This window comes from Salvelinus namaycush, chromosome 2 (genome assembly GCF_016432855.1).
Source record: "Salvelinus namaycush isolate Seneca chromosome 2, SaNama_1.0, whole genome shotgun sequence".
NCBI lineage: Eukaryota > Metazoa > Chordata > Actinopteri > Salmoniformes > Salmonidae > Salvelinus > Salvelinus namaycush.
The window spans coordinates 71,346,965-71,360,748 of record NC_052308.1 but is presented as its reverse complement, the minus strand read 5'-3'; the positions used below and the strand labels follow the sequence as shown (position 1 = coordinate 71,360,748).

General features: G+C 41.4%; 1 protein-coding gene across 4 annotated transcripts in view; it reads right to left on the bottom strand.

The window, feature by feature from the left end:
* crebbpa (CREB binding protein a) overlaps positions 1–13,477 on the bottom strand; it is a 69,915-nt gene extending 56,438 nt beyond the window's left edge. For all 4 annotated transcript variants that reach the window (XM_038960427.1, XM_038960436.1, XM_038960451.1 and 1 more), the window contains exon 1: positions 12,605–13,477. In XM_038960427.1, coding sequence (XP_038816355.1) covers positions 12,605–12,692 — 88 coding nt within the window. In that variant the 5' untranslated portion in view covers positions 12,693–13,477. The remainder of the gene's footprint in view (positions 1–12,604) is intronic.
* Between the last annotated feature and the right edge of the window lie 307 nt (positions 13,478–13,784).

Genomic DNA, 13,784 nt, shown 5'->3' with positions numbered 1-13,784 from the left:
TGACTCTCACTCCCTCCCCCCACTGACAGAGGAGGGAGAGATGCATTCTGAGAAGCACAAGCAAATGACCATTGCTCAAAATACTATTGCAGGAAAAAGTTTTTAAAGCAACTAATGTTGTTCTAGTCACAGCTTTCTGTGAGTATATCATGCATGTCTCACCTCTTAATATCCAGTTTGTGGCACCACTTCTCAACTGGAGTAGGCTGTAGTGCGCCATTTGCGGTAAATAGACCGACATCAAGAAGCCTAAGCCTAGCACTGGAAGGTTTTTGTAGGACATTGTGTTTTAAATTCACACTTCTTCAGGTGTTGAATAATATATCCTATATAGGCCAATATGCACAAAGATGTTGGCAAACTCTGAAGAGTCAAAAATAAATCTGATAATTCTGGATCCTATTTTGACAGGTTGCACATTGAAAAATCAATCATGCATTTCTTGGCTATGTTAGACGAAACAGCTTAGTTGTTTATAGGCTACCATCTCAGTTGTCTTACTTGGCACTAAAGGTCGACCGATTATGATTTTTCAACGCCGATACCGATACCGATTATTGGAGGACCAAAAAAGCCGATACCGATTAATCTGACGATTTTTTTAATAATGACAATTACAACAATACTGAATGAACACTTAATTGAACTTAATATAATACATCAATAAAATCAATTTAGCCTCAAATAAATAATGTAACATGTTCAATTTGGTTTAAATAATGCAAAAACAAAGTGTTGGAGAAGAAAGTAAAAGTGCAATATGTGCCATGTAAGAAAGCTAACGTTTAAGTTCCTTGCTCAGAACATGAGAACATATGAAAGCTGGTGGTTCCTTTTAACATCAGTCTTCAATATTCCCAGGTAAGAAGTTTTAGGTTGTAGTTATTATAGGAATTATAGGACTATCTCTCTCTATACCATTTGTATTTCATATACCTTTGACTATTGGATGCTCTTATAGGCACTTTAGTATTGCCAGTGGAACAGTATAGCTTCCATCCCTCTCTTCGCCGCTACCTGGGCTCGAACCAGGAACACATCGACAACAGCCACCCTCGAAGCATCGTTACCCATCGCTCTCCAAAAGCCGCGGCCCTTGCAGAGCAAGGGGAACAACTGCTCCAAGTCTCAGAGCGAGTGACGTTTGAAACGCTATTAGCGCGGACCCCGCTAACTAGCTAGCCATTTCACATCGGTTACACCAGCCTAATCTCGGGAGTTGATAGGCTTGAATTCATAAACAGCAGAGCTGCTGGCAAAACGCATGAAAGTGCTGTTTGAATGAATGCTTACGAGCCTGCTGGTGCCCACCATCGCTCAGTCAGACTGCTCTATCAAATCATAGACTTAATTATAACATAATAACACACAGAAATACAAGCCTTAGGTCATTAATATGGTCGAATCCAGAAACGATAATCTCGAAAACAAAACGTTTATTCTTTCAGTGAAATACGGAACCGTTCCATATTTTATCTAACGGGTGGCATCCATCAGTCTAAATATTCCTGTTACATTGCACAACCTTCAATGTTATGTCATAATTACGTAAAATTCTGGCAAATTAGTTCGCAATGAGCCAGGCGGCCAAAACTGTTGCATTTACCCTGACTCTGCGTGCAATGAACGCAAGAGAAATGACACAACTTCACCTGGTTAATATTGCCTGCTAACCTGGATTTCTTTTAGCTAAATATGCAGGTTTAAAAATATATACTTCTGTGTATTGATTTTAAGAAAGGCATTGATTGATGTTTATGGTTAGGTACACGTTGGAGCAACGACAGTCCTTTTTCGCAAATGCGCACTGCATCGATTATATGCAACGCAGGACACGCTAGATAAACTAGTAATATCATCAACCATGTGTAGTTATAACTAGTGATTATGATTGATTGAGTGAGTTTTTATAAGATAAGTTTAATGCTAGCTAGCAACTTACCTTGGCTTCTTACTGCATTTGCGTAACAGGCCGGCTCCTCGTGAGGCAGGTGGTTAGAGCGTTGGACTAGTTAACCTCTTGCTAGGGGCCAATGCTAGGGGCCAATTTATTTTTTATTTTTTTATTATTATTATTTTTTTAAATAACGTTCCCAAGGTAAACGGACTAGTTCTCAGGTCCAGATCGTAGAATATGCATATCATTTACAGATTGGGATAGAAAACACTCCAACGTTTCCAAAACTGTCAAAATATTGTCTGTGTTTATAACAAAACTGATTCTGCAGGCGAAAACCTGAGAAAATCTAACCCGGAAGTGATTTTTTTTATTTTTTTTATCTGTGTTTCCTGGACCGTCTTTCTTCCATTTAAAGGGGTATCAACCAGATTCATTTTCCAATGGCTTCCTCAGGCTGTGACCAGGCTTTAGACATAGTTTCAGGCTTTTATTTTGAAAAATGAGCGAGATTTTTCAAAACTAGTCAGGTGTCCTCTGATTAGTTCCTGCGCGCGAGAGAGTAGCTCTCCATTTTCTTTTTCTCTCTTATTGAATAGGTTACGGTCCGGTTGAAATATTATCGATTATGTTTGTTAAAAACAACCTGAGGATTGATTATAAAAAACATTTGACATGTTTCTACGACCATTACGGATACTTTTTGGAATTTTCGTCGAACGGAACGAGGCTTTGGTTTTCTGAACATAACAAAAAAACGTAATTTGGGTTGCGCGTTATAAAAGTAATATTTATCGAACAAAAATAACATTTGTTGTGTAACTGGGAGTCTTGTGAGTGCAAACATCCGAAAATTATCAAAGGTAAGCGATTAATTTGATTGCTTTTCTGACTTTCGTGACCAAGCTAACCAAGCTAATATAAGGCTAACTGTTCTAGCATTGATTGATACACTCACAAAAGCTTAGATTGCTTTCACTGCAAAGTATATTTTCGAAATCTGACACGATAGGTGGATTAACAACAAGCTAAGCTGTGTTTTGGTATATTTCACTTGTGATTGCATGATTATAAATATTTTTAGTAATATTTTGCGCCCTGCAATTCAGCGGTTGTTTAGGAAAATGATCCCGTAAAAGGGATCCGTAGAGCAGAGAAGTAAGGTTGCAAGATTGAATCCCTGAGCTGACAAGGTAAAAATCTGTCGTTCTGCCCATGAACAAGGTAGTTAACCCACCGTTCCTAGGCCGTCATTGAAAATAACAATGTGTTAACTGACTTGCCTAGTTAAATAAAGGTGTAAAAAAAAAAAAAAAAAGTCAAAATCTGCGTCCAAAATTACCGATTTCCGATTGTTATGAGAACTTTTAAAAAAAATCGGGCCTAATTTAAAAAAAATACAAATAATAATAATAAAAATAAAAGGCAAATACTTTTACTACAGGAATTGTGAGGATAATGCACGTTACTGTTTCACCAAATCATTGTTTTAATAGCCTGTAAAAATAGGACGTTTGGACTGAGGTGAGCGTGTAATGTGACCAACTAAAAATGTAACTTGCGACAAGTTAAAGGGTTGCAAAATGCAAATAAATGTTCAGTCAGGAGCCCTGGAAGACAACTGTCGTTATCAGATAGTACGCGATGCAAGAGCTGTTCAAATTTTCTTTAGCGATAGTTTCTTACGCCTCATCACGCCATCCATGTCCACCTTAACACGGCACCTTTTCCCCTGTCCGTCTTTCATTCATCCCACCCTCTCTCTTTTCAAGTTGAGAACTGACAGATGTGAGTGGGAGACGCAAAAATTGCAATATCTGCTAATGGGGACAGATTGGTATATAATGAGAAGAAACCGTGAAGCTTAAATATAAACGGCTTAAAAGGTGTGAAGTGATTGCAGACTGGCATTTAAAACTGCCAGGCTCATCCGGCGCAAAAAGACGCTGTCATAAGTGCTTTCCTGGGGGTGGGTGGGTGACAACCCAGTTGTCCCCCTCCTCAGAGTTCCATTACTAAGTGAGTCATGAGTGTGTGTGACGGGTGGGCCCTAAACGTGCCATTTGGAGAGCAGGGAACTTACTGACGGAGGGCTCCTCTCATTAAAGCAGTGGAATGGAATATCACGCTAGTCATAGAGTCTGCCCCAGTATCGGCGCGTTAGAGATTTTGACGATGAGTATGACACGTCTCAGATTCAAACTCCCATTAGACAGCTCTGCAAGCATTATGTCAAAATAAGTTTGTTACTCACCAAATATGGATGAGCAACCATCTTCATTGACTCCCATTACGCTATGTACTTCCAAAAAGTCTAAATACAAATGTACAAGCAACTGAATAAAATCCGATTCGGCACTTTCATTACGGCCACCTACAGGTGGAAAGTCTAAAACAGCTCGATACATTGGAAGTGCCAATTTTTCCATTTTTTTGGAAGTACATAGCTACCGGCTGTAACGGAGTAAATTAAGACAGTTGATCATTGAAACTCAAATGTTGGTGAGTAACAAACGTATTTTGGACAGAGCTGTCTAATGGCAAGTTTGAGCTTCCTAGGCAGGGAAACACGTCATACTCATCTAAATCTCTAACGCACAGATACTGGGGCAAGTAGAGTCATAATACACTGCTCAAAAAAATAAAGGGAACACTAAAATAACACATCCTAGATCTGAATGAATGAAATATTCTTATTAAATACTTTTTTCTTTACATAGTTGAATGTGCTGACAACAAAATCACACAAACATTATCAATGGAAATCAAATTTATCAACCCATGGAGGTCTGGATTTGGAGTCACACTCAAAATTAAAGTGGAAAACCACACTACAAGCTGATCCAACTTTGATGTAATGTCCTTAAAACAAGTCAAAATGAGGCTCAGTAGTGTGTGTGGCCTCCACGTGCCTGTATGACCTCCCTACAACGCCTGGGCATGCTCCTGATGAGGTGGCGGACGGTCTTCCGAGGGATCTCCTCCCAGACCTGGACTAAAGCATCCGCCAACTCCTGGACAGTCTGTGGTGCAACGTGGCGTTGGTGGATGGAGCGAGACATGATGTCCCAGATGTGCTCAATTGGATTCAGGTCTGGGGAACGGGCGGGCCAGTCCATAGCATCAATGCCTTCCTCTTGCAGGAACTGCTGACACACTCCAGCCACATGAGGTCTAGCATTGTCTTGCATTAGGAGGAACCCAGGGCCAACCGCACCAGCATATGGTCTCACAAGGGGTCTGAGGATCTCATCTCGGTACCTAATGGCAGTCAGGCTACCTCTGGCGAGCACATGGAGGGCTGTGCGGCCCCCCAAAGAAATGCCACCCCACACCATGACTGACCCACCGCCAAACCGGTCATGCTGGAGGATGTTGCAGGCAGCAGAACGTTCTCCACGGCGTCTCCAGACTGTCACGTCTGTCACATGTGCTCAGTGTGAACCTGCTTTCATCTGTGAAGAGCACAGGGCGCCAGTGGCGAATTTGCCAATCTTGGTGTTCTCTGGCAAATGCCAAACGTCCTGCACGGTGTTGGGCTGTAAGCACAACCCCCACCTGTGGACGTCAGGCCCTCATACCACCCTCATGGAGTCTGTTTCTGACCGTTTGAGCAGACACATGCACGTTTGTGGCCTGCTGGAGGTCATTTTGCAGGGCTCTGGCAGTGCTCCTCCTGCTCCTCCTTGCACAAAGGCGGAGGTAGCGGTCCTGCTGCTGGGTTGTTGCCCTCCTACGGCCTCCTCCACGTCTCCTGATGTACTGGCCTGTCTCCTGGTAGCGCCTCCATGCTCTGGAAACTACGCTGACAGACACAGCAAACCTTCTTGCCACAGCTCGCATTGATGTGCCATCCTGGATGAGCTGCACTACCTGAGCCACTTGTGTGGGTTGTAGACTCCGTCTCATGCTACCACTAGAGTGAAAGCACCGGCAGCATTCAAAAGTGACCAAAACATCAGCCAGGAAGCATAGGAACTGAGAAGTGGTCTGTGGTCACCACCTGCAGACCCACTCCTTTATTGGGGGTGTCTTGCTAATTGCCTATAATTTCCACCTGTTGTCTATTCCATTTGCACAACAGCATGTGAAATTTATTGTCAATCAGTGTTGCTTCCTAAGTGGACAGTTTGATTTCACAGAAGTGTGATTGACTTGGAGTTACATTGTGTTGTTTAAAACTTCTTGTCAATAGGGGGGCGCCATTTCGACTTTGTAAAAATTCGTTCCCAAATTAAACTGCCTCGTACTCAATTCTTGCTCGTACAATATGCATATTATTATTACTATTGGATAGAAAACACTAGTTTCTAAAACCGTTTGAATTATTTCTCTGAGTGAAACAGAACTCATTCTGCAGCACACTTCCTGTCAAGGAGTGAGATTTCTGAAATCGAGGTCTCTGTTCTAGGATCAGTTTATAAATTCCCATGTAAGCTATGGGGCTACATGCACTGCATACGCCTTCCTCTAGATGTCAGTAAGCGGTGAGAATTTGAATGGAGTGGATTGCACCATCTGGGGCACTATAAAAGCTTTTGGAACGGAAGGTCCGTTCTTTTCAACGGGGCGCCTGGCGCAGGAGGGACATCACAATGGCGTCCTGAAAAGCTTTCGTTTTAGCAGTTCTATATCTCCGGCTTTGATTTAATTTGATTTTTGTCTTAACTTCATAAGGTAGTTAATTTAAACCGACTTATAGCAGTTTATATCAGTTTATTGCGATTTTCTGGAATTTCTTTGTCACACGCTATCGCTAGTTGGACACCTCTCCGGCACATGGCTAGCGTTAGCTGCTATTTCTACAGGAGAAGAGGACATCTTTCAACCAAAAGACGATTGTTCTGGAGAAAGGACACCTTGCCCAAGATTCTGATGGAAGCTCGTCAAATAGTAAGAAGTCTTTATGCTGTTAATTCGTATTTATGTTGACAAATGTTAAACAATAATTCCGCCATGAATTTCGGTGCGGTCTCGCTTTAGCGCACGCTGTATGCGCAGTAACGTTAATTTTAAAAATCTAACACAGCGGTTGCATTAAGAACTAATGTATCTTTCATTTGCTGTCCAACCTGTATTTTTTAGTCAAGTTTATGAATAGCTATCGATTAGATTAGGTGCCTCTCCAAGATGGCGCCGGACAGATTGCTTGAAGTTTGGCCACTACTCACATTGTATAACCACGATTTGTGCCGCTACATATGCACATTTTCGAACAAACCCTATATGCATTGTGTAATATGATGTTACAGGACTGTCATCTGAGGAAGTTTATTAAGGTTAGTCAAAAATTATATATCTTTTGCTTGCTTGTTACGATCGCTAACCTTTCCTGCTGGTAAATGGTGTTGTGTTTCTGGCTATTGTGGTAAGCTAATATAATGCTATATTGTGTTTTCGCTGTAAAACTCTTAAAAAATCTGAAATATTGGCTGGATTCACAAGATGTTTGTCTTTCATTTACTGTACGCTGTGTATTTTTCATAAATGTTTTATGATGAGTATTTAGGTAATTCACGTTGCTCTCTGTAGTTATTCTAGTCGCTTTGGTGAGAGTTGTGATGGTGGCTGCAATGGTAAACTATGATTTATACCTGAAATATGCACATTTTTCTAACAAAACATATGCTATACAATAAATATGTTATTAGACTGTCATCTGATTAAATTGTTTCTTGGTTAGTGGCTATTTATATCTTTATTTGGTCGAATTTGTGATAGCTACTGATGCAGTAAAAAAATGGTGGAGTAAAAAAAGTGGTGTCTTTTGCTAACGTGGTTAGCTAATAGATTTACATATTGTGTCTTCCCTGTAAAACATTTAAAAAATCAGAAATGATGGCTGGATTCACAAGATGTGTATCTTTCATCTGGTGTCTTGGACTTGTGATTTAATGATATTTAGATGCTAGTATTTACTTGTGACGCTATGCTAGGCTATGCTAGTCAGCTTTTTTACTGATGGGGGTGCTCCCGGATCCGGGATTGGGAGGAATTAGAGGTTAAGTGTTCCCTTTATTTTTTTGAGCAGTGTACTTGCCAGGAACCTCACGATACGATATCACAATACTTAAGTGCCGATACGATATGTATTGCGATTTTCAGGATTCTATGTCTTGTAATTAGATACGGTGATTTTAATACGATTTGATGTTCCAAATATATTGATCACTGACTATAGAAAGCATTAGGAACTAGGGATGCACGATATAGTCAGAGAACATATCGGAATCGGCCGATATTAGCTCAAAATGACAACATCGGCATCAGCCCGATGTCTAGTTTAACACCGATGTGCAAAACTGATGTCAAAGCTGACGTGCATACCTATATAATGTAGGTAGATGACGTAATGACGCCACGAAAAATACTGCGCTACACGTGGACATAGGTAAATGCCAACAAAATAACTTGTGTGTTTCAACTATATAACTGTACAAGAATGCTTAAAAGGCCGCTAAAATGTTAAATATCGGTATCAGGTTTTTTGGCACGGAATATATTGGATATCGGCCAAAAATGTAACCTCGGTGCATCCCTATTAGGAACACAGAACATGAGAACATGTGAAAGTCTTCAATATTCCCAGGTAAGAAGTTTTAGGTTGTAGTTATTATAGGACTATTTCTCTCTATACCATTTGTATTTCATATACCTTTCACTATTGGATGCTCTAATAGGTACTTTAGTATTGCCAGCCTAATCTCGGGAGTTGATAGGCTTGAAGTCAAACAGCGCAATGCTTGAAGCACAGCGAAGAGCTGCTGGCAAATGCAGGAAAGTGCTGTTTGAATGAATGCTTACGAGCCTGCTGCTGCCTACCACCGCTCAGTCAGACTGCTCTATCAAATCATAAATTATAATATAATAACTAGAGGTCGACCTGGACGTGACACAGGGATTCCGTGGCCACATCACATGTGATAACTTTTTTTACTTCGCACAAGTTGGGACAGGAGCTCCTCAAGAGGAAGCTGACGATGGTAGGAACAGTACAAAAATTTAACAAGTCAGAGCTCCCACCTCAGCTGTTGAATACACGTAACAGGCCTATCAATTCCTCGAAGTTCGCATTCAAGGCTGACATGTCCGTAGTGTCCTACGTGCCAAAGGCAAAAATGTGGTACTCATGAATACGCTGCAAAGGGATGGGAGAATTTGTGGCCAGGAATATCAAAAAACAGAAATAATAATGATAATGCCACAAAAGGAGGGGTGGACAATTTAGACAAACTGGTGACTGGCTATAGCTGCAAAAGAAGAACCCTATGCTGGCCACTTGTGATAACCTTCAACATCTTGGACATCTCAACGTACAACACGTTTGTCATCTAGATGGCGTTGAACCCAGATTGGAACAGAGGGAAGCTCCAGAGGAGAAAGCTCTTTCTTGAAGAGCTGGTCAAGGCATTGGTAAGACCTCAAATCCAGAGGAAACATATCCCAAGGAACCCAGCTTCTGCAGCCATTGTGAGTAGGATTCATGGATGCTGGTGCACCATCCGCCCGACCCACAGACCCAACAACTACAATACCGGAAGTGTGAGTGGTGTGTGTCTGACTCTCCTACCTTGGCCTGATGTAACTATATATGCGAGTGAGATGTTAGTAAACTTCCTGAACTAAGCGTTTCCATCATTCTAGATTGCAGCCAGTAACAAGAAGAAGCTCTGCAATGTGTGTGGACCCAAGAAGGACAGGAAGATAGTACACATGCATCAAGTGCAAGAAATACATTTGCAACACACACACAGTAAAACTGTCTCTCATGTGGTGTGTAGACTGGCCTTAATTTGTGTTCAATGAGGCTCATTTATCATTTCCATAAAATACTGTATGTAAAATGTGTCCTTACAATTTGTTGAGTTCAAAGCAATAAACATCAAGTGATGAAAACCTTGTTTCATTTATATTTGTTCAAGACAAACATGATTTATTCCACCCATGTCTTGGTTATAATAGATTTGTTTACAAAAATCACATTTTATCCTTAGAAAACAGCAGTCAGTCAACATTAAGTATTTTTATGTAAATTGTTATGGCTGTATTGTTTTAAATACCCAATAATATTATGGGTCCATCAGCCCAGCGAACATTGGGTGAATAAGAAAAACATGAACACCACACAAGGGTTACGTGCCTGTAGGTACCAGGCACACCAGTTTAAGTGTCAAGAACTGCAACGTTGCTGAGTTTCTCAAGCTCAACAGTTTCCTGTGTGTATCAAGAATGGTCCACCACACAAAGGACATCCAGCCAACTTGACAACTGTGGGAAGCATTGGAGTCAACATGGGCGAGCATCCCTGTGGAACGCTTTTGACACCTTGTAGAGTCCATGCCCTGACAAATAGAGGCTATGCTGAGGGCAAAAGGGGGTGCAACTCATCAGGAAGGTATTCCTAATGTTTTGTACACTGCATGTTTGCTGCAGAGAGACAATAGACCGCATGAGAAAACAAGGTTGTGATAGGGCAAATGTGCTGAAAACATGTTGGCTCACTATTTAAAAAGGTTGAGGACAAGCTATAGGATGAAAAATACAGGCGTATAAGCGCAGGTACAGCCGACTAGCGCTAGCTAATGCTACCTACAGGAGCAAAATATATTTCTCTATTTTACAAATTGACACTTGGAGTCAAATATCGATATAATATCATCCAAAAATGACATTACAATATGTAAATGTTTAGATTCCCTCCCATTTAACATTAATTGTCATTACTAATCGTTGATTTTACAATTAGCCTCAAAGGGATATGAATTAGCTTGTTTTTTTAAATTAAATTTGTACTTTGGGATAGTAATTTCTGAATGAGTTAATCTGAATGAGCAGAGCTATGCCTCTTCACTAAAAACTCTAGAGAATGACAGACGAGATATAAACTAAGCCAGTAAATAGCCAGCAAACAACGAACCAACCTCCTTCTCTCCAACTACCTTTACGCAATGGTGCTGTTCAACACACATGACTTACTACAACGGCCTGCCTTGAGAGTAGCTGCTGAGCGCACAAGTAGCTAAGCCTACAGCTGGCTACATCAAGACGTGGGCAATGTGTGCACTAGTACGGCACACACCCACTGACTAAAGTATTGGTGATGAGGGGAATTGAAGGGGGAGGGGGCAACGGGACCCTGCTGGGGTGACAGATGGCCTGAATAGGGGGTGAGGGGCACGTGTTTGCACTCTGTGACTTCAATGAAAGGCGTACACCCACCAAGGGAGTGATGTGCAACCCAAACTGGGACTCTGGGCAGGGACCCAAAGTCAGGGCAGGGGATGCTCCTACGGGGCTCTCCAGGCATGACCGAAGACACTAAGGGGGAAAATGCACACCTTGTCTGGGGTAATTTACAGCCCCTAGTGTTCCCACACTTCCAGGCTCTGCTGGGCTAAAATGGCAATTGGAGATTGAACACTTGGGGTCGATAATAATATATATAGCAGGGGTTGGATGCGTTAGGGGATTTTGCAATGGATTGTGTGCAAATAACATGGTCATCACCAAAGATGTGTTGCATTGGTTATTGTCTCTGTAGCCAATATAGTGAAAGAGGCATGGTGCATTCACACCTACAATCCGCACATTCTGGTTCAGTAACTATGTATCTAGAACATTTGAAAGCGGTAGGCCATACAGGTGTATTCTATCAGCAGTGGGAAACCCATATGAACAGATATGGAACATGATATAGCAATGAAAAGTGACAACTGTCAAGATATTGGGACATAACACCGCATTTTATCACATTGACACAACATGCAATCAAATGCAAGACAGTGTGGGAGTGGGACATGATAGGCCTATGGTTAAATTACTTGAATCTGACCATGGCATCAGTTGGCCTACTCTGAGCCAGTTAGGCGTGCAGCACGGTGCAAGACTGTGCCTAAACTGTTTCTGCAAATAAAGGCCTGCTATCAAGATGTTTGACGAATGTAAACGTAAACATGGACATCATTTAGCTCGCAGCTGAGTCCCCAATCACTATAATAAAGTAATTCCATTTTGATAGGGGTATAACGGTTAGTTTTCAACAGAGTATCTGACATGATTTAGGCCAGGAATGGGCAACTCCCGTCCTCGGGGCCAGAGTGTTGTTACTTTTCCCCCCATCCCTTGGAAACATAGCTGATTAAACTAATTGTATTCTAAACTGAAGACCATGATTAGTTGATTATTGGAGTCAGTTGTGTTAGCTGGGGCAAAAGTGACACCAATCAGGCCCCCGAGGACTGGAATTGCCCACCCCTGATTAAGGCTGTCACCAATGACATTTCGACAAGTATGTTGCTACTTTGCGCTGAAGGGTAGCCATGTTGACATAGCAGATCAAGCAATTGCTAAACATGTCTCTAGCTAAACATCTAAGCATTAGCTAGTTAAGTGTTGCTTTAGTTAACAATAGCTTTATAAAAACTAAAATAGCTAGCCGTTTTCCAACATGTCAGAAATGACAGGGATGGACGCGTAACGTTGGCAACAAAGTTTTGTTAGCGGCCAAGCTAGCTAACTAAGGTTTGCTAACTGCTTTGTACAGCTGTTTGAATGACCAACGTCAGTTGAATGAATAACTAGTTAACGTTAGCTAGCTAAATATCTGGACACACAGAACAAGTCATACAAAACAAATAACATTTTACTAACTAAAGTAGCTAGGTAACGTTAGCTAGCAGGTTAAGTTGGTTTGTGGGCCTTCCTTACCTGGTCCATCTGACGCTGACAGCGCAGGTGAATTCAGCTTCGGTCGCTTTGAGTTGGGAGGTCCGACGTCGAGCAGGTTTTCAGCCATTGTGATCTTTAATGGATTTCTTATTTAATTATTTGAAAAAAGGAAATTCCTGGGACATAAAAGGTTGTTCTGACAACCTCCACCTTTCTCTAGTTAGCACGTTAGCAAGCGGTTTGCTCGCTAACGTTGGCTAACTGGCTAATTTTCTAGCAGTGAGGGTGAAAATTTCAAAAAAGATGCAACAGCGCCCCGCTTCGCCACCGCCATTCAACCCATGATAATCCAACAACCAACACCCACATTATCGTTAAATAACCCCAATAAAAAAAATCCCATGAAAAATGTACGTTAAAATTAAATCTAAAAACATTAACATGGATTGTATTCCTGTCCCATAAATCGTTAATTTTAGATGTTCTAACAGCTCATTTTTATGACGTCAAATGTCTTCATGCAAAAATGGTTTGAAACTCCATAAAATGCACAACTGCAAAAAAATTATATATTTTTGAAAAACTGTCAGTAAGAAGCTGTCTCTTCTCCGGTTATCCCCGGTAAACAATACTGCTTCGAACGGCGATAGGGGCTCGAGCGCCGCACTTACGGGGAAATCAGATATACGGGGTATTCTTGCCGACGACGACCGATCGAATTCCCGTTTTTTCGTCAAAAATACTTCAGAAATGGTGAAAATACTTCGTTTTCAGGGGAAGTTTGCCGTTAAACCTCGGTTTGGATGCTCAATTTCTAAATAAAAATTTGTGATCTACCGAAATCCTAATTCCGAGCCACGACAAGATGGCGGCTGTTGATTCCTTCGGTACAAAAAGTTTTTTTCTCTCTTTTCCAGATAGATAGACTGTAGAGGGGGAGGGGTCGCGCAATCACGCCCTACGTAAACCTATGGCAAAAGCTTCGGAATGCGTCACACGAAATTCTCCTAAAATTCCGCTACGGGGCGGTAAGAGACCTTATGAGAATTAATATTCACCGTAATAACTTGGTAATAAATAGGCTATTGATTCTTCACGCCAATATCGCTGTTGTAAAGGGAGGCAGTGCAATGCATTGCAAATGAGAAATAACATTTGTGAATTCTTCACTAAAATGTGTGGATCAATGCAGCTAGGCCGAAGTCACTATCTGATCAGT